This window comes from Aricia agestis, chromosome 3 (genome assembly GCF_905147365.1).
Source record: "Aricia agestis chromosome 3, ilAriAges1.1, whole genome shotgun sequence".
Classification (NCBI taxonomy): Eukaryota; Metazoa; Arthropoda; class Insecta; order Lepidoptera; family Lycaenidae; genus Aricia; species Aricia agestis.
This window is the reverse complement of record NC_056408.1, coordinates 3,066,374-3,088,762: the sequence shown is the minus strand read 5'-3', so window position 1 is coordinate 3,088,762 and position 22,389 is coordinate 3,066,374. Positions and strand designations below refer to the sequence as shown.

Below are 22,389 nucleotides of genomic sequence, written 5' to 3'. Positions count from 1 at the left end.
TGAGAATTGAGAGATTCTTTTGTACAAATAACTCGATCCAACCTCAACCAAGTGATTTCCTGTCATTTCAGCTTGCCGGCGAGTTATTTGCTCGAATTTAATTTTTTGGTCGTATTATTATATTTTATTGGAATGTTTTTTCTTCTGTTGTTCTCTGGGCACCTGCCATTTGTCTGGAAGCATAAAAGATACCTACATAATTTTATGGTTTTTTCTGTTTTCACTTGTTGACTGTCGAACGAAACGGGACAACATAATAATATTATATAAACGTTTATTATTTACATCTTGTGCCTTACAAAATTCTAGACAAACTTGACTCCATGCAATAGTTTTTTTTTAATCTTTATTGAAAAAAAGGGAATTTAATCTACATAGATTATGCCATTCCCATAGGTACATACAAATATTAGAAAATCTATACTAATATTATAAATGCGAAAGTATCTCTGTCTGTCTGTCTGTCTCGCTTTCTCGCCAAAACTACCGAACCGATTGCAATGAAATTTTGTATACAGATAGTCTAAAGCCTGAGAAAGGACATAGGCTACTTTTTTACTGGAAAAAAGGGTTATAAGGGGGTGAAAATACGAAAATTTGTTAAAATTAAGTTAGTTCCAAAAATTCATACTAGATGGCGCCGTGCGTCTCTTACATCGCGCTAACGCTTGCCCAACATCTTTCTATAAGAGGTGGTATCATCGTACGTTTTTTTTTTTTTCGATTGTTATTTCTTTTTTACGTTATTTAATAAGTCAGTACTTTATATTATATACAGTGACGTAACCTTAAACCTATCAATGATAAATAGTTTATAGGTAAAGTTGTGTAATTGGGGGGCTAAATAAGCTTTAAAATTTGGCATAAAATATAAAGTTTAATTGAAAAAAATTAAATATTATGTGCACACTGCACAGCTGTTTTGATTTAAGGGGTACCAGGGTTTTATAAAAGCTTTTGACACCAATTTTGTTGACATTGCGCGCTATAAACTGAAGTCCACGCGGACGAAGTCGCGGGCAACAGCTAGTATATGATATTATTAATTACTAATTACTAAGTATTAAATTAATAAAATCTTAGTAATTACGTGTGAAATATTACACCTTTGGCTTTATTTGTATTCCTTGTTTTGTTACTGCACTGTTGGAAGGCACATGACGGCATTCTGGAGCGAAATGTAGCGAAAAACAACGCGGTAATTAATGAATTAAACATTAATGAATTAAACACGTCCGGCTGTTACCGCGTCCTAAGGCACACTGCTCTCAGATGAGTGAGCTCACTCATTTCGAGGGTGACACATTTTAGCGCTGACGATTGTATGGAATGCCTTTTCTAACATTCTAATTCTATGGAGGATCATACATGGCGAGTCCACTGTTGTTATTACATTTTGATCCATCCGTATAGATTTTATAATAATCCGTAAATCTCCATGCAATAGTTATTATTATGGAAATGTAATAGTTTACATGTTTTTTTAGATATTTAGTAGTAGGCAATTTTATATTTTGAGCATCTTAATACTTAAAAGTTCTATGATAACACTTTCAGTGCATAAAGCTTGTTGCAAAATATATGTTTTGAAAATAGGTACTCATTAAATTGTAGTTCCGTGGCTACGTGATGCATCTTCATTGGAAATTCCAAGTGATTTATACGAAGGGTAAGACGAAACATTACGTAAAGGATAAAGTGAAATCCTTGTGACTAAATTGACTCACTGAATCGCGAGCCGCTTTCAAAGGAGCCATATCCAGCGTTGCGTAATACGTACTTTCTATTTAAACGCCGGAAAGCGCCAAAAGTATGAATGCATTTCGATATGCAGTATTATGTTTGTGTTTATATTTAGTTGCAAGCTTGTGCTGGAAATTTTCATCATTTTTTCAGCTCTCACGTTTAATTGTTGCAGTAGATATGAATTTTGTTAGGGATTTATTTATCGGAGTTGTGGGAAATTCTCATTTTGTAATTATACTTCCGGATGCGAAAAATAGCTCTTCAGCCTCCTTCTTTTCAATTTCAACCGTACTATTTTCCTGTTAAATATTTGTTTCTCATAAAACTAGAATTGATCTATGAGCCGAAATTGTTATTTTACGTAAAAAACTTTCGGTCTTACTACAAAAGATTTAAACATCTATTAAACAGTTGTTTTGAGACCGTTTTGTACTGATTTTTTTTAATCAACTGTTTAACAGGTGTTTAAATCTTTTGTAGTAAGACCGTTAGTATTTAAAAATATTGTATCGAAGTCTTTTTTAGGTTAAACCTCAAAATGCAAATTTTTTCTTTGAGGCGTTTCAAAATTTTAGAAATTATTTTTATGTTTGCTTTCTAGCAATTAAATTGTTATTTTTGAATAATTATCTTTTTCAGTTTATCGCTTTAAATGCTAAATAAAAGAAATTAGTATGGTGCTCAGTTCGCTTGGTTGATATAATTACGTAATTTGCGATTCGATTTGCTCTTTGTTTATTAAATGTGGCCCGGACGTGAACTTCCACGAGAACGCGACGGTTACACAACCGAAACTTTTCATCATGATTAATGGTCGGTTACGAAATCGCGCGGCCGGCTGGATGGACCCTAATAACTTTCACCTAACGCGAATCGGTAATAAGTCGGCCCCGTAATAACCATCATAACTCGATATGAGCGCAGCGAGAGCGAGAGTGGCTGAAAATTTAGGGCTGTCACATTCCCAAGGCTGTGTTGTATAGTTTTAGATTCAATGCAGTATTTATACATTACTAGCTGTTGCCCGCGACTTCGTCCGCGTGGACTTCAGTTTATAGCGTGCGATGTCAACAAAATTGGTGTCAAAAGCTTTTATAAAAATTTTTTAAATCAAAACAGCTGTGCAGTGTGCACATAATATTTCATTTTTTATTAAAATTAAACTTTATATTTTATGCCAAATTTTAAAGCTTATTTAGCCCCCCAATTTTAATTTACCCATAAACTATTTATCATTGACAGGTTTAAGGTTACGTCACTGTATAAGATATAAAGTACTTACTTATTAAATAACGTAAAAAAGAAATAACAATCGAAAAAAATCGGAACTCGATTGTATGATGATACCACCTCTTATAGAAAGATGTTGGGCAAGCGTTAGCGCGATGTAAGAGACGCACGGCGCCATCTAGTATGAATTTTTGGAACTAACTTAATTTGAACAAATTTGAGTATTTTAACCCCCTTACAACCCTTTTTTCCAGTAAAAAAGTAGCCTATGTCCTTTCTCAGGCTTTAGACTATCTGTATATAAAATTTCATCACAATCGGTTCGGTAGTTTTGGCGTGAAAGCAAGACAGACAGACAGACAGACAGACAGACAGAGATACTTTCGCATTTATAATATTAGTATAGATAATTGGGATATTATTAAATGCACATCAGAATAATTTTTCAGCACACTACCTTAACTCCGCTAATAAACTGAATGCATACCAGAAAAACTTATGTTGATTATTATATACTTGGGTGGTTTTGATGATATGTTCAAATTTTTTAAATTGTCACGTGCGCTAATTGTTCACAAATTGTTGACAATAACCTTGTGTTTTATGCCGTAAATAATGTTATTGCTTTTAAAGAAAACAATTGCGAAACCTGGTGGTTCTTTACAAGTGGGAACCCTAGATGTGATAGTTTATGCGAGCACGCGATCGCAGTTCGGGTCATTGGTCGGCCGATCGCTTTCTTGTGTATGAGATGCATCGGTGATATTCACTAGGTCTCGCGATTGTTGACTACAGGCACTACAGCACGAGTGTCACGCCTCGTTAATGGGACCTTAACGTCCTTGGTTATAGTACAAATAATTTAATATCTCCCATAAGTGGATTACAATGTTGGGGACTGCTGGGACCTGGAAGTAAATAAGACTTTACTTAGCAAGCACACTTGTTTACTTCATGTAATCTAGTATATTATGGTACATTAGTATATTAGTACTTAAGTATACTATACTAATATGGTACATTAGTATAGTAGTTGGATTAAGAAAATACTTGAGTCCTTAATTAATAATTATTGTCCTTTGACTATTATATAAACTTAAGAAGGATTCAGTTTTCAGAATTTAAATCACCCTACCTTTCATAGTTCTATGACCTAATTTAAGAAAAATTCAATTTGGAATTTAACTTTTGGAAGTTGTTTATTAAGTTGCCTTATTATTAGTGTAATTAGTCGTGTTCCGAGTACGACCTGACATTTTGTATCCACAGCAAAGTGCAAACGAATAGGAACCGCAAAAGGTCACACCAAGCCTTCGCAGTTCGCAGGCTATCGAAATATTAAACTAATGGTTCATGAAATACTTCCAAGTCCATTTGCCAGGCTAAATTACCTTTTTATGTTCAAGCATCAGCGTATAAAGGCCACACCTACAATTAGGATGGCTTAACAAATGAGTCCTGTCAGTCTCTTCTAGCGAGGTTATGAGCCGTAACAAATTTGATTTTTTACCAATTAGTAAGCAGAAATCAGGATACGGAAAGAATACATACTAAAATATGTTTGTATGTAGTTATGAGGCTGCACGTGAATACAGGCTACAGCTGATGAATTTAGAAATGATTTCCTTTTCAGACAATGAAAATGAAAAATTATTGATGTCGTCAAATGACATTTTTTTTATTTGTACAATTTGTAAAAATAAAAAAAAGTCGCCAAAAGAAAAAAAACGGATATTTTATTACATTGATGGTAGAGTTTCAGGAAACATCTTATAAAGTTGGACAATTACTACCTCTGTTTGCGTGGATGATGATGTTTGAAAAGCAATAAATGGCTGATGATACTGTTGATCGAAGAAACTTTCAATTACCGCGCGCGATGAAAGTCTAGCTTGTCTTTATAATTATTCGCATGCTAATGTAATACACAGAAGACTAATATTTTCTACGTGGCGGCCTCCAGCAATGGAAATTGATATTTACGGTGGGTAATTATAAAGTTTATATTTAATTACGTTGACATTTGAATATTCAGTTAAGTATAAATATTTATTGGGAAAGAGGCGGCGTGAGTCATCAGGTTCACTTTCACTTGACCTATAGGGAGCGTTTCTTCGCAGTGTACCTACAAGTTTTCCAGTTTTACTCAATCAATGACCGTCGCAGCTTGTACTTCTTTATCTGCATTGGCATTTAGCTCTAAAGTGTAAATGTTGCATGTATAACGAGTGGAAGAACTACTTTGTTCTTACTTACAAGTATTTGGCCCCTTGCTAAAATATTTTGGGATTTTGAAACCATTATTCGTTCAATGTCAAATAGTATTTTTTAAAGTCTAGTACGTGATGTACTAGATTTTAAAAATACTATAAGATGAACATGAAGTAATACTTAATACAGGTACGAGTTGACGGATTAACTTGACCTAGAGTATTCACAACTCACTAACCTCACCATGAAATTATGCTTATAGCTTTTTTTAACCTTTATTTATCAATAAAAATTACAAAAACAATGTTAAATATGGCGCAATATAAGCTTATGCAAGTTTTACCATGCGCCGTAAATACAATGCGAATAATTGAATTAAATTCAAACATCGTCAGAGTTCGTTTAATTGATGGTAATACGTCTTAGTAAAAAATATATAAATAATTTTCATACTCATGCATATTCATAATATTTAAAATTTTATGATGGTTTGTAGACGTATGGGGCATTAGAAAATATTTAAGTGTATTCTTTTTTATGTGCTTCACAAAAGTATATATTATATTTGTGCTAAAATTATTACTTTGCTTCGATAAACAGTTATATTTCATATCACAATAATTTATATATGCAGTTCTATAAAGTTTATAATAATCTTGAGTTACGTTGGTTGTGGGGATTAAAGGGGTTTTACGATTTGGTTTATGTGGATAGTGCATATTCCTCGTAAAATTGTCTATTTTATGTTTCATTTGTCTAATACTTATTATATTTTATGCGACGTCTGGGGAGTCATATTTTTTTAAGTACCGCCTATCCTTTTGATGTGATCTAATTATCAAGAGCTCATTCGTATTAATAATTATCATTGTCAATTGTCATAGATTCACATATAAATCACATTTTATTCAAAAGAATTTATGATATTTATATATTTGTTATTGTTTCAGGTAAGAACTACCAATATAAAATAGGTACTGGTGTTTTCAAATTACTGGTAAGCTTTTTTATAGAAGTTATAGGTAATTTTTCGTTACCAAAAATGTTATAAGTAAACATTACATTACATTTACGGAAAACATAAAAATATTGATATCAAACAATACAACCTCAAATTGAAACAACACCGCGCGACGCGCGACGTTATCACTCGGTAAAATAGTAAGAAAAGTAAACTAGGTTTTAATTGCGCCGCGATTAGTAGTTATAGAGCTTTCCGGTGTATCCATAGCGGCGATAGTCGCGTATAGCGCGGCGGCACACCCGTCGGCATCGCGGCCGCGACCGGCCCGCGCTCGCTCGCTCAGTATTCGCCGATCGGCCGCGGCGTACGCACGCCACTCACTCGCGCGCTCCCGATGTTCGTTTACGATTACAACATCGCGCCGCAACTCGTAACTTCGCCGTGACGATGTGGACCAACGTCTCGAATATGGGTTAAACGACCGCACCGCCAACATGAGCCCGGGCGAACGCGCCGCCCTCGGGCGTCGCGAGCCCCCTCGCCCCCAGTACGCTGCCACCGCGCCGGGATTCCCGCCACCGTACTACCCGCCCTACGGCGTTCCACATCCGAACGCATGGCTCGGGGCACCCCTCATATCCATGGCGGGGCGCTCACCGCAACCGCGAAGCACTCCCGTGTCCAAGCTCGCGCTGCACGCTCAGGGGGCACCCCTGATCATCCAAAATAGACATGACCGGCGAAAATACACAACCGTTCCCGAGCAACGCTATCATCGACCGATCGAGGACTCCGAGAAGCATTGTGTGGATAGATATGATGCATCGGAAAACATGAGAATGAGAAACCAGGCGCTCCAGCCGCACCAGTCCCGTCAAATAAGAAGCGGACGCAACAACAACAATACAGATGCAGTCAGCGTAGCTAGCGATGAAAGCTCCGGCTCGACCAATTCCGAAACCATGCTCCCCAGGATAATAAAACCCCGCAAACGACGTAAAAAGGATAGAAAACCTAATAACATAATGCCACACGATTTGTCATCTGGCGCGTTAGATCTCGGTGAAGTTGATCACTGTGCGGTTACAAATATGGGGCCGACGTCTCGCGGCGGTTACGAGGAATCTTACTGTCGAGAGATTTGTTTGCCATATCGCTTAGACGTGAAAGTGTTGGATTACCCGGATCGATCTTCTGAGACGTACAGAGTGTCAGCATTAGGAGAAGCTTTAGAGGCTACAAGATATGGAATCGCAGAAGCCGCATCGCCAGCAGAGTCAGCAGTCAGCTCGTGCCAGTGCCGCTACTGCGATCCCGTGGGACAAATATGGGACGCCGACTCCATAGCCCATTTACTAGATGAGAATTCGAGTGGCGATTTTGCGCCAACTAAACTGGAAGATTCGATGAAGGTGGTGGGACCCCTAGGTCGGAGAGGCGCTGATACTATGTTGCGACGAAGCTGGAGTGATCCTTCATCGAGAGTTCCTGAAAGAAAAGTAAACAGCAGCGACACCGTTTCTGCTCCTAATCTTTATTCATTGTTCCCACCTTCGAGACGAGCTAGCTCCCCGGGGCCCCGCTCTCCACTAGCTTTAGAAATTTCATCGGAGATTGTGACTTCGATCAACGGTCACCGTGACTTGGAAATTAAGTTATTTTCGACCTCGCCCCCGGCGACAAACTCCGAACGTGGCGCCTTTTTCGACGATAAAAGTGAAAGTGCGGTTAACGATAAATGTACAATCGCGAGCTATGATGTAACAGCAAACAGTGTAGTGAATAGTGACAGAGTCGTGGCGTGCTCGAAAGAAAGCAAAAAAAGTGACGATGTGGATTCTGGCTGCTCGACAGCTTTGATTGCTAGCGAAATCTCGCGTAATATATGTGATCTAGCCTTAGTTTCTGCCTGAAATTTTTGTGGTTGGTAATCTTCAGTGGTTGTAGATGTATGCAAAACAGTCCAGGGAGCACAAGGCTCGTCAATAAGGCTGGACCTAATAATCCAGCTAGGCGAGCACGGAGTGTCTCAAAGTGACGCAGATTAAATTGAGATCTCCGATTCGGTTTCCTGTAGATTCTAAAACTAATTTATTTTTAACAGTAGCTTAGAAGGAGGACATGGAACTTTGTCTGATTTATAAAAAAAAGTCTGATTCGCTCTTTTAAACACATACATGACATGTAGGAGAATCTTCAACAACAGTAGTCAACGAAGCGAATATTTAAATTAGATCTACATTTTCGCTGCGAGTAAAGTGAAAGATGTGAACTGGCACACCGTATCGCGGCTCGCGTCTACGTTTGATATCTAATTAAAAAAACTAGTGTAGTTGTGTAAATAGAATAGAATCGGCGTCGCTAGTGTGCATTGTGCAATTAGCGTTTCACACTACTGACACGGTTGCGCGGCCGGTAGGAGGCGGTATTGCGGTTTCCCGTGAACCGTGGTTTCACTGCGCGCCGTTCCGGGTGTCGCCCGCGAGCACCGGTTCATGTACCTAATCACTGTTTGTCCCCGATCATCTCGGCTATTAATATTCACGTTTCCATTTAAAATAATAATCGACCGTCGAAAGCACGGCAAATTTCACATTTTTTGCTTCACGTGTCGAAAACTCGGAACGAAATAAACGACAATTTCGGTCTAGCGCGCAATGCCAGTTTCCCGTTCCCGTTACCGAATCGAACCTTCAAAAACGTTTTGTAGTTTTAACGCGGCATTTATAACATTTTGTAAATGTGTTTCGAAAACATCGAGCTAATTAAATACGCGGATGTGTGGAGCGGCGAATCAGAATTTTTAATAATAAATTAATTTGTAGGTAACGTTGAGTATTTCTCCGACGGTGGTGTGGAAGACGTCAGATAAAGTTCCATATTGTAGATAATGTGAATATAACTACTAAGTTATTCCTCGAATCTTACTCGGGTCGGACATCGTTGGGTTTTACAAGCATGATGGGCTGTTTGTGTTACTCTCCACTTTTTATTTTAACGTCGTTTGGCTTATATCGGCCGGCGCGCGCGTGGGAAGACGTGATAAATCGGTTTTTGCTTTATTTTTCTCTAAGATAGGCTCGACGTGGACGAGGAGTCGTTACCGTGTCTTATCAGTATAAAAATTCTTTAGTGCGTGCTCGTGAGACAGTGTCGAGCAGCCCGCGGGGTTCACCTATGCGGTATCTTAATGCTCTCTCCCGGCGACCGGTCCGCCGCCGCCGGTCGCCTCCTGTCAGCCCAAAGTAAAAGCCCGATATCTTCACAATTAATTGCCCCGATAGATACTTTATTATCTCAGGCGGGCATACTTCTTTCGATAGTGAGCCGTAAAGTTTTGGAATCCTTAGCCCCATTTTTTCAAGCCGGCGGATGGGACGTTTCGAGTTATTTATCTCTTTCTCCGTGCGAGACAGGAGAATGAATGTGTCCCAATGTGTTGACAAAAGAGACAAATAATGCTTTGCCTTCTGGTCTCACGGTAACGAGTCGGACGTAAACGTCGAGCCTTCTATGTGTCGGGATCAATGTTTTATGTTGAAACTGTAAAACTCAACGATTAAACTCGAAATGTAAAGTTAGGTTATGTCTTACAGAGCAAGCATTTTATACATGAAATTATATAGGTTTAGTATTTGTTTGTTTACGTCGTGAGACACGTGTTACAAGCTTGCACACTATTTTTGTACAATAAAAATCATCATGCCCTAATTCTTTTTGTTTCATTTCGTTTTGGTGAATAGAGCGTTAACGATGACATGGTTTTGAGCAATCATTTCTATCATTAATACCACCTAAATCACCGATTTCTAAATACACCTCAAAGCGATTTAAAGAACTTCTGTGTCGACATCTGATTCTTATCGAATCATAGATTATTTTAAGTTTAGATTTCGAAATGTTTCCAGGAAAATTAGCAATTGTCAACAGTTTTATACACTTTTTATCAGAAAACTGGTATACCGTATAAACGTTACACAATCTCTTAATCTTAGCTGTTAAAAGTCTGTTTTTTTGTAAACTGACCAATACGTCTTAAAGAAAGTTGCAAGAATATAACTCCATGGTCTTTAAAAGCATGCATTTTCAGTGACCTTTTTGAAGTTTGCATTGTGCTAAGTGCTCCGGACATAGTTCCATAATTTGAATAGATTCTAGTGAGGTCAATGAACATTTTGTCGCAACGTTGAAAGGTTAGTTAGAACTTTGAATTAATTAATGTATCATTGATAAATTCCGGTAGTTCAGTTTCGTTAGATAATAATAATTAAATAACTACCTCAGCGAATAAATATCGTAATTTACTCTTATCTTCATTTTAATTATCTGTTTTTGTTATTGAATAATAATAAATAATAAGTTCATCTATCGCTTCGATTGCCATATCAATAAATAAAGTAACAAAATCGGATCGTAAACCCGATCTCTATAATAAAAACTTTGAACATAACAATATAACCAGTAGTCCTAGGATATTATGTAAGGCTCTCTTCAAGTTTAGCAGAACTGTCTCGAAATGGAAAAGAATTGTATGGAAATTTATTTCGTTACTTTTAGGTATAATATTATCTAACATAGGTTTATTATACAAGATGTTAGTGTGAACACCGTTATCCTCGAAACCATCAAATGAGCCCGTCCAAATGAACAACTTTTTCTATGAGAACAATGCTGGAAACTCAAAAAAATCCGTCTCCATACCCATACAAATTGTTGATCCGGGCATCCGTATGGGTATTCGTAGACGGCATTTTTTTTGAGTTTCCAGCATTGTTCTCATAGAAAAAGTTGTTCATTTTGACGGGCTCATTTGATGGTTTCAAGGATAACGATGTTTACACTAACACACTGTATACCGAGCTGGTTTTCTTATCTACTAGTAATTTATTTGCTTTTTAAAATATATATTGTGCTCTATTTAAATTACTGAAAGAGACGATAAAGAAGAATATTAGAGAAGGATTAACGATGCTGATGATGAAAAAGTATTTTGGATATTTAGAAATAATTGTTAGCCATCCATTGTCGAGAGATTGTCACAGGCTTACGCAACGCCTATGAGAAGTGAACTGCGCTCTCTGATTGTTAAATATTTTATGGTGCCACATAAAGTTATTTACGAGCCGCTAATAAAACTTAGCAGGCCATTTGCAATATTGTTACTTGTTTGCGTAATACTACAAAGCAATGAAGAGTGTTAAGAAATTGTTTCAAGACGTTAAAGAAATCCAAAGTCTTTTTAAAAAGGATTTAAAATAAATTATAGTTTTAAGTGTTCACCAGTGGCATATTTTATTTTCATATGTTCTTTCATAACAAAACATTTAGTTAAACTCTAGCATTATGTGTAAATTACTTGTTTTAGAACTTAATTTGCACACCGAGAAATATTTTCCTCATTTGAAATTAAATTTGGTCCTTCCAGTCTCGTGTTTGATATAAATCCGAACCTGTTTTGTTCAACAGATTGGACTCCATCATCTTAATAGTAAAAAACATAATTATGTGAATCTCTCTATATGTAGGTAATCGTCACCATGGGTTTTTTCAATTAACAGTTACGTCTCTAGCCAATGATTGATGCGTTGTGACGGTGATCATTTTATAAAGTGTTCCCATACTGTATCTTCAAAATCAAATGTTTGTTTTAATGTGCTGTCGTGACTTGCGCTTCATGTGCTTGATTTGTTTTACTTAAATATTTAACTAAACAGCCGACTATTCAGTTGATAGCTCTATAGTCTATAAGGTGGTAACTGGTAAATCTTGACTGCTGTACATTCATAAAAATATTATTTTACAGTAATTTTGCCTCGACCAAAGATGTTTAAAAGACATCAACGGACACGTTAGCTAAAGAATAAAACCAGAAATAATTCAAGGTGATATTTAAACGCAAATATTTAAATTTCCCTGACGTCAGCTGTTTGATGGTCTGTGTGAACTGTGTATGGCACCATAGGAAACAAAGCGACCGGCGCACGTGGCGGCTGACCTTGAGCCGACTATTAAAGATGTTTCAATGTAAACACGCAATAGAGCGACTGAAGAAACCACACGAGAAATTGTTCTTTTACGTACCGATAAGTGTCCACGTGTACTTTATAGCACATACTTTGTTTTTCAGTATTATTCATCTATGTACCAACTACCAAGTAGTGAACTACACTGAACTTTTAGAAATTTTTATCTGATATCAAACTTGAAGCATGAAGATCCTGAGAGGTAATGTAATAAAAAGCATAACTAGAAATAAACACTATGACAAAATAGATTTTTTATGAAAAACTTAGGATAGATTGCGATAAACTTTAATCACTAAGAAGTTCATCCGAATTCGGTGTGAACCTGTACTTAACGAAGCGAGATTCCGAATTTCGTGCTCACCATCTAAGAAATATTACGTAGAAATCACAGTCAAAAAATCTAGTTAAAACGTTCAGTTTTTTTGTGGTTTTACTTAAATGTAGATTTACTATTTAGCGGTCCCCAAAATGAGCCGCGGTAATGGTAAACTTCGTGATCAAAATCTTACCGAGAAGTTGTTATCGTTCAGTTTTCCTGTTGACATCTTTTAAGTTTTACATAATTTATACCTAGAGTAGAGCTTGTGTCAACAATAAAAAAGTGGTTTATTACGTTGCGGCATTTATCTTACTGTTACAGAATTTTTGGCAACGACATGCACTAATTTTAGTCCTTAGCCTGTACTACTCTCTACATTATTAGGCTTAACACTCCTAGACAGAACGAGCCAGGGTAAGGTTTCTTTCAGCAGGCAGTAGGCGGGGTAGAAAGCAGACTTGTATCCGACTGACGTTTCACCGCCGCTTTCACCCGCGAAAGCACTCGTCACCAGCTATACGGGTTAATAAGAACTCTATATAAGGCTCCGGACCTACGAGCATCCGATATTATATCTTATTAATTTGTATACGTAGCGTGGGAATTGACAATTATTTCAAGGCGGTTTGCTCACCAGACCACAAAATTAGATTAAATGTCATGTTTGGGTTTTTGTCGTGTACCCTTCCCATGATCGTATTAAGTTCCGAACATTTCTATTAAAATGGATTTCGGATTACAAATTCTACTTTCTTAAGACAGAAGTATTATTTAAATAATGAAAATTCCGGCCAACATTTGTTAACAAACAAATGGTATTATTTAGGAAGAGGCAAACCAGTCATGGCAACGGCATGCTTTATGTATATCATACTATGCTACTTCGTAGAATTTGTATTCATGTGCGCCTTTTTTGCTAATAACGTCTACACTCCGATGTTATATTGACGATAGGACGGCTAGCGGTCGCTCCAATCTTATTTAGATTCGTTTACCCGTTAAATGCGGTGTTGGGTCGTCGGTCGAATTATGATCGTGCAAAATATATTGATAAAGGATAACAATGAGCTCAATTTATATTGTAAGTATGATTTATTTTGCGTCCTTATGATGCCAACAAAAAGTCACATTCACATATCAATGAAGATGAAGCCGTAGCCAGTTCTCGTAAATTAGCTTATTATATTCATGCAGTTTGATGTGTCAACTTTTGCAATCCTTTTGTTTCTAGAGTTATATTTCTGCTGAAAACCAATGATGAAAAACTCAAAGCAGATATGTTACTACCGCGCGCGTTGTGAAGATTCAAATACGGCCCAATTGGGCCGTCTGTTGTTTAGTCTGCATCGAGCGCAGTCACGAACGTGCCGCGTCTAGTCTTACCTAAATAAATTGAAAATGACGTCGTGAGTGTTTCGAAAATGTACCAATTATGACTCGAAAGTAAACAAAACACATGGAATCTCTTACCACATGTCTTGATTACAATAAATACCTCGATTATTTACATTTTCAATTATTTTTTCGAACAATCTGGAAAAAATTGAATTTTCGTCATAGTTCAGGCGAAGAAAGAGACAGCGATACGATTCGACGTTTAAAAATAGAACTGTCTCTTTTATGTAAAAGGTTTTTCATATCTTTTGCTTCACTTATCTGTCAGATTTGTCAATGTTTGCAATTTTGTATTTGAAAATTGTTCGGAAGAGATTTAAGCCGGAAAATAGTATGGACGTAACATATATGTATAAGTAGAATATCATTGCTGAAAATCATTCAAATAGTCCTACATTATATCTAGTCTAACCAAATGAAACCGAGTAAAATATTCATATGAAAAACATAGGCGAACTGTTTTAATAACACCTATTATACAAAAAAATCATAGTAAATGACATTCTCTGGCTGCGGGCCAACTTCTTTAGGTCGCAATAGTTTTATTTACGTTCATCGCTACCTCTTAACCTGTCCCTGATTTGTACTGTGCGTTTAATGACCACAATAGCGAAGGTTAAAACTTAAAACACTAATTCTGGTGAGCCAATTGCCGAACCACTTTTGCTTACGGTAAAATCAGGAACGCTCACCAAGGACACATTTAACGGTTATAGCAGTAAAAATATTGGCAGAGGTCAGCGTGGGCAAATAAAAATTAATAATAAAGATGGTGGAGATAAGCGAGCTGCTGAAATTTAATAAGCTTATACTGATCTCAATTGTTTGAAGGCTAATGACTCATTTGTATTTTTCGCTTCACCTTATAAAATATATTAGAGATCGCCCAATGGTCGAAATTCGACCTTAGTTTCAACGACATTAGGACTACTACCTATCTTTTGTAAAAAAATATTTACTTTATAATATTTTTTTCAACTCTTGTCTCTGGGACTCAGCAGCTGATCTCAGACTGGCCGTGTAAGCATTGTCTAATAGTAGCTAAGATTTAATTTAAAAAAAACCATCATCCATTTTCAATTTGTCACCTTGTTGTGACAACAACAGACTTCAACCATAAATAAAAGAGTATAATTCGTATGTATAGGCTTGTCATAAAAAATCTGTTATTTTTCCTAGTGTGTGTGTTGTAGTGTGTGTAATGTTTTATTTGTTAATAAAATGATAAAAGCATAATTTCAAAATAATATTCGCTCGATGCACTCCTTTACCATGTAAATTATAAGTGTGCAAAATTTCATTCACCTACGTTTCCCCGTTTTTCGTCAAAAGGGATACAAAGTTTTTGGCTCACGTATTAATATATAGATTGATGTGAAAATTGAACTCTTGTGGAGTCAAAGAATAAATTTGAGTGTGCATACGATTTAATTTAGTTTTTTTATGTAACCTACGACATCGTAGTAAGTTCAATGATAGAGCTCTTTAATACTTCGAACTTTGTATTTATAAATCTTAATATATATATTTCTTGTGTGCGTGTGTATGTGACTGAACTCCTAAACGACTGGACCAATTTTGATGAAATTTTTTGTGTGTGTTCGTGGAGATTCGAGAATGGTTTAGATTTACAGTTTGGTCTACTGGAAAATGTTTTTTCAATTAATTTCTTATTTATAAGGAGTTGTTGATTTTGGAATGTTTTACATTAGGTCCGGCGGACGGCGCTATCATCGCATTCAATATTATTCTATTTCAATTTTAGTTTGTCCTGACAGATGGTGCTACGATTAATTTGAAAAAAAAAATTGTTATTCAATTCATGTGCTGATTAAAATATTAAATAAATAACACATAGGCTACAATTTTAACCGACTTTCAAAATGGGGGAGGTGTTATGTTCGTTTTCTTATATTCAACGATTACTCCGCCGTTTGTTAACCGATTTTCAAAATTTTTCTTTTGGTATATAGGGTATCATCCCAATTTGGTATTATATTCAGAAAAGTGGTGATCTGATGAAGGATCCATAAGTAATCGAGGGAACTCCTCAAAACTTATAGGGAAACATATGGTGACTTCGGTTTCGTGAGAAGTATTCTAAGCATATGCTACCAACAAGTAAGATTTTGCACCGAGATATACCTGGTATACCGTGGTTCGGAAGGTGCTGAGAGAATTCCTGATTCTTTATAGATACAAGTTTGGGAGTTTCGGCGTTGTTTTAAGAACAGAAAGCATATGCTACTATGCAAATTACATTCTTCATCATCATCATCATCATCATCACTACCATATTATACCATTTCATAGTATTTTAGATCGAGACTCGAGTTTGTCAAGCGATAATTAAAAAAAATCTATATCTACCTAATATTATAAACCTGAAGAGTATGTTTGCTTGAACGCGTCAATCTCAGAAACTACAGGTCCGATTTAAAAACTTATCTCAGTGTTAGATAGATCATTTATCGAGTAAGACTCATCATTTATCGAGAAGGTTATATTATATTATTACTCTAAGACTAATACGACAGAAGAAACTCAGGAAAATGTGGGAAAAACGGGGGAAATATTTTTTATGGGAAAATGTACCTACGGATTCTGTAAAATTTCTAATTTACGCGGGCGAAGCCGCGCGGGACATCTAGTATACCTATAAGTAGCAAATAAATGTATCGACAGATAAGTAGTTTGTCTTTTGACGCTACTGCGCTAGTCCATGCACTCGGTACTTGCATTCACAATTTACATACGGACCCGGCCCTACAGTCCCTTCACTCAACATTGTCATTGAGTTGTAAATTATTCTACGCATAACTTCATTTATCTGTAAGATTTCATTAAACGGACGTTGACTTTGCGAGATGGCCTTGTTTCGATCCAAATTTATTTTGATATTGAAGAATTGACGTAGCTGCAGGATTTTGGGTTGCGAAATATAATTTTATGAGTGTCTTCTTGTGTGTGTTAAACGGTATCCTTATAATCAAATTAAATTTGATAGCTTAATTAATCACTTTGCGTTGATGAGATCGGACGTCATAATTTGTGATAATGGTGCTTTATCTTACGGATGTCTGATATGCCCATGTCCAAGGTTAATAGTAAAGTCGCAATATAAACTTATCATGCACATACGAGTGACTGCGCTAGTATAAAAAGTATTAATCGTAAGGCATACCGTATAGTTATAGTTAAAGGTACTATATCTCTCTATCATAATTCTTAAGCTATTGAAAATCAATTAAGAGTTTCTCGCGGCATGTAGTGCATTGAACCTAACTCGATCAAAGCGAGTGTCAGAGGCGGGTAATAGATTAGCGTGGTGTGATTTAATAATTTTCACTGGACGGTTTCTAAACGCAGCAATAAAGCTGTAGGGAGTGAAAGCTGGTGTTGCGTTTCTTAGTTGCATCCAGCTGAGGGCTACACATTAAGAGGATACCACAGCGGCTAGAGAAATTAAAAAAAAGTACGTGTAATATCTATAGCTGTCTCCCTTACCTCAAGCCTATACCGCAGAACGCGATAGAGACAATTGCAGAAAATCCAGAAAATCAACGATTCGTTGTCCCCTGATTCCTTCTCCAAAACTTAACCGATTTAAGTACTTTTTTCATTAAAGATTAAAAAAAGGCTTGAGCTGTGTTCCTATGTTTTGCTTTTTTTGTATAATCTATCCAAATCTGTTTTCTGGACGTTTGAACACAGTGGAAAATCTGGCCATTTTTTTGGGTTTTTGAACGTTCATATCTTATTTAATAATTAAATTATGAAAAAAAAGAAAACATAGGGACATTGTATTAGTGGCCGTAGATATTCAGGAAAAAAATTATAACTCTACTAGCATTATCCAGGGAGGAAACAGGGGACAACGTTTGTATGGAAAAAATGGCGGTGTGGAATCCTCTTAAGCGTTAGCGTGCTGGACTTGTAATTGTTGGGATTTTGGTTCCTAAATGTTTTATGACTGCTACTAGAATTTGTGATAGCTTATGGATGTTATGTTAATAGACTCCTTAGTTAAATTAGATAAATTGAGGCTTCAATGATTATACTAGAAATTGAATTTATGTAATTTCTCCTTTTTCTTTCTAAGTCCGTTATACTTTTTAATGCGGGCTATTTAATTTAAGCAATTTGTTTGTAGCTTGCATCAGTTATTCTAAATTCTTCTTATTTAGCTGTTCGTTAGGTACATAATATATTTTAGTTTTCTTTAATCGTCTAGCACAAGTATCGCTCGTCGTTCGCACTAGATATCTCGGAGACAGCGGTGACCGGGCGCTGCGAGAAACATGAGAAAGTTGCTGCGCTACAGCTCTCTACATTGATTCCAGTTGGCGTGCGACCGCCGCGCTGCGCCGCTCCATCTTCCTTAATGAAAGCCATTGTTTTTAAACTGATACGCACAATAAACAATACGCCGCGATGTGTTACACATCAAGGAAGAGAGATTTTAATAGCTACTATTAAATTGTCTAAAATGTATGCAAGCGTTACCCGAGTTTCCCTGATAAGATCTTCAGCGTCTCGAATGGTAATAATGATATGAAAGATTTATCCCATGTTTCGCAAGAATGTTTAAGATTTTAATAAATAAAATACTTTTAATTATACCATGCAGGCGATTCATTATACTTAATTAAATGTATAGGGATCATCGTTACGGCCTCGCACAAATATTTCTTTCAGAAATGTCACGGTCAAAATATTTGCATAGCGAGCTAATTAAATACTTTAAAAGTAGTTAAATTTCGTAACCGACATAATATTAGTGGCCGGATTTTCAATTGACCCGCACTCGTGTGTCAGCCCACTTGACATATTTTATTAGAACGGCCTTGGCAATTTCTACTTTGATGATATTATTATGTTTAAAACAGTTTTCAGAACTTTGCATAAAAACTGAATGTTTCTCCATTTTATAATGCTGATTCTGTTTAAGTGTAGGATTACGGTTACCTTACTTTGATATTTTGATAATCTTTGATATTTGTGAAACCAGAGGCTAGTGTATTATAGGTTGTTCGGGTGAACACCGTTTTCCTTACAACCATCAAATGAGCCCGTCAAAATGAACAACTTTTTTTATAAGAACAATGTTAGGAACTCAAAAATAAAATTGCCCGGATCGGCAATTTGTATGGGTATGACGACGGATTTTTTTGAGTTCCCAGCATGATTACAATTATACAACACAATTCTGGATAGAGTTACTGACTGATTGTATAACCGAGTTAAACAACCAACTGAAAGAAACGAACGTTCCATAAAATGCAAACTAAGGTGTGCATTTCCTGGTACCATTTTTGGCTCAGTTACTCTCTCTTAGTATTTATTATTCGTAGGTAAATTATAATATTTCCTGCGGGATCAGCTTGCGCTGGCCGTGGCTGCCGCCTGTACCTGTGCTCGCTATTTACGTAGATATCGCGTTTCCCCGCGTTCGTTTGTTCTCGTTCGTTATCTGCCTCATCCAGGCCTCTTCAGTGCACAGCCGATATCCCACTGTTTCTGTTTTATTGTCAGCCGCTTTTTCCATTTTTAACGACAACTCCAATTGTTACGTTGCTTTCGATCAATTGTGTTTGCAAATCTTCTTCGCTGCATATGGGTACGTGTTTTCTGATCAATTAGTATTCAGTTTGCCGGTGTATTTTTTCGTCTCGTTTGCTCCTTTACTGCATTAAAAGGGGGTGTATTTTTTAATACATGGATCGTTGCGTATTTGCGTACCAATTGTGTTGCGTGTGCATTGTGTTCGTAATTTTCACAATATTTACGATTTCCTATACATTCGGCTAAACAGTGCGTAAAGAGACGTCGATGACGCGACGGGAACTATCACCGGAGTGAAAGCCCTACGTATGCAGCTGACGAGTTGCGAGACTTTAATAGCGCAATTAGCGAGTCATTGTCAAGACGGTGCGCTAAACGGTGGGTCACGGAGGTCGCACCTTTTGCTTTCTACTTTGTTATCAAAACGAAAGTGTCAAATTATTATGCATTTTACAATGTAATCATGAGTCGTGACTAATGGCGATACATTACGTTCTATGATCAATTGCTTAGACCTGTGTAGGCTACCGGATTAGGCGACCTAAACATTTTGTATTGAATTTTGCTCCGCCCAATTCAATAGATGAAAGAGACCGATATCTGAAGACATGCACTGCGCCACCTTTTCAGGAGAATCTTCTACATGTAACATAACATCTAAGCGTGAATGGGCGTCGTAATGACCGGACGCGTGAAATCTCCCACTGCTTGAATATGGAACGACACTCGCGAGTTCTGTTTACTGCTTCAGGGTTTATGTCAATAGGTTATGGACCCAGAGGCCGAGTGTTATTCGTCAAGCTTCCAAGAGAGAAAATCATATACTAAGGCCCATTTGCGACAATCCGTGTTATATTTAACCCTATGTTAGATTACATTTAATTATATTCCCTTCCCATCCCTACCCTCCCCTATTACCCTATTCTCTCTTAAAAGGCCGGCAACGCACCTGCAGCTCTTTTGATGCTGCGAGTGTCCATGGACGACGGAAGTTACTTTCCATCAGGTGACCCGTTTGCTCGTTTGCTCCCTTATTTTATTTAAAAAAATTGTTTACCTATTTGCAAACAGTAGTTTTATTTTTAGTTACTTTCAATTTTATTTTAGAAGCGGAAAAGTATAAAAAAGGTTTGACTTCGCAAATAAGCTCGTAGCTGAAAAGTTAAAGCTGTCTGATTCTCTTTGTCAGAACGCAACAACAACGGCTTGTTAAAATTTTACAATTTTAATACAAAAGGCTCCGTAAACAAGTTTTAATACATATTTCAAACATAAAATTTCAATGCTTACGACCAATTTTTTCCAGGTTACTTATAACATTTCTATTATGTCGTACAGTATATAGATTCAACTAAATCATTAAATATAGAGTCGATACAAAGGATATTAATTGTAACTTATTGTCATAGAATATAGCATGCCAGCTTACTATCTACTTCCTCAATAACAATATTATAATTTATAATTGTTAAAATATTATTATGTTTTGTCTTTTATTAGTTTACTATCAAGATTTTTTGTTATCATCATCATCAAATTTGAATTTTGATGAAAACCTCAAGCATAGATAAAGTATTATTTGACAATTAGTTTTTTTTTATTGTTTGACACTGACATTAGACGATTAAATGTAGTTTTTTTTTCTCTGGATAGTAAAGGCAACTTTTTTCTATTGTGATTAATGAATGTGTATTCTGTAGCAATAATCCTTCTAATAAGGCTAATATATATATACAGGGTGTAACAAAAATGAGTGATAATACTTTAGGGTGTGTACGTGTTCCTTGTAGAGAGTTCACTGTGAAAGTGGCAGCGCTGAAAGACGAATTTTTTTTTTTCACTTTTGTATGGGGAAACTTGTGACGCTCGTATTGTTGTGTAAACAATATTCTTTGCAAATAAATGATGATGATACAAGATTTTTTTTTCTTACGTTATATGTATTTGTTGCGGTCGGCTCGAGACCTCTGCTATTTATATAAGCCGTGGTAATTGTCGATAGGCCATTGTAATTTGTAACACAATCCGTTGCGTTAGAAGATATCAATAATGATGAGTGAGGCGTGCCGCGTGACGGTATTGAGTAATTGACCGATGGTTTTCATTAGATCGGATGAACGATGCACTATGAGCGGCGAACGATGGACGACGTACGAGGCTAATGAAATAAAAGCTCGCTGAAGATTCGAGTCGTGTTGCGGGAAAGTCCACCCGAGCATGTAGAGACCGGATCATTTACTCTGGCGCTAGGGTTGTAATACTTGTAGAGCAGAGTATAGGCCGTGCACAACTTTACACGTTTTTAGTTAGTGGGGGTAATAGGAGCTTCTTATAATAATATCCATACTCATATTATAAAATGTCAGCCTGTCTGTTACCTCTTCTGTATAGATATACTTTGAGAAGTAGGAAAAGACAGGATACATTTTATCCAGAAACATTATACGGTTTTTTCGCAATAAACGAAGCAACTAGTATGCTTATAATGTCTAATCAGTAATCACTAATCACCGATCTACCAATGCTGTTTTCCTTGCGCGCGTACCCAAGCCGTTCGATCCTTCCCTTCATTTGAAGACTTCTTCGAGAAATTTTGAACTTGCTGCTACAAAATCTTAAAACCTGAGGAAAATTAATTCTAAATTTTACATTTCGATAATAAGCATTGGTAATATTTTTGATGAAGCTTAAAGCTTCGAACAAACCAACGGATCAGTGACGCGGGACGCGATACGGTGGGCGTGCACGGTGTGAACCGTCAAACTTCCTTTATTAATGAACAGTCACTGAAGACGCGCGACTTTATCTTGTGTAAATTCTTAATTCTTGCGGTAATGACATCCTCATACTCAGAGTCGGACGGGTCGGACGGATGGACATGTCACATGAGGGTTGCGAGGTGGTAAGCTTGCTTTTGATTTGGAAGGTGCAAA

At 36.7% G+C, this 22,389-nt stretch overlaps 2 protein-coding genes across 2 annotated transcripts in view; both read left to right on the top strand.

Moving 5' to 3' along the window:
* The window catches only part of LOC121725710 (CCR4-NOT transcription complex subunit 6-like), a 192,914-nt gene that overhangs the window by 34,537 nt on the left and 135,988 nt on the right, over positions 1-22,389 (top strand). The gene's annotated exons all lie outside the window — the stretch shown is intronic.
* Positions 6,428-9,862, top strand: LOC121725711. The gene has a single exon (XM_042112775.1). The coding sequence runs from the start codon at positions 6,646-6,648 to the stop codon at positions 8,062-8,064; it is 1,419 nt and encodes a 472-aa protein (XP_041968709.1). The 5' UTR covers positions 6,428-6,645; the 3' UTR covers positions 8,065-9,862.

Bases quoted from the DNA above. Each gene is read 5' to 3' on its own strand.
- LOC121725711 (XM_042112775.1), top strand. From the start codon at position 6,646: ATGAGCCCGGGCGAACGCGCCGCCCTCGGGCGTCGCGAGCCCCCTCGC.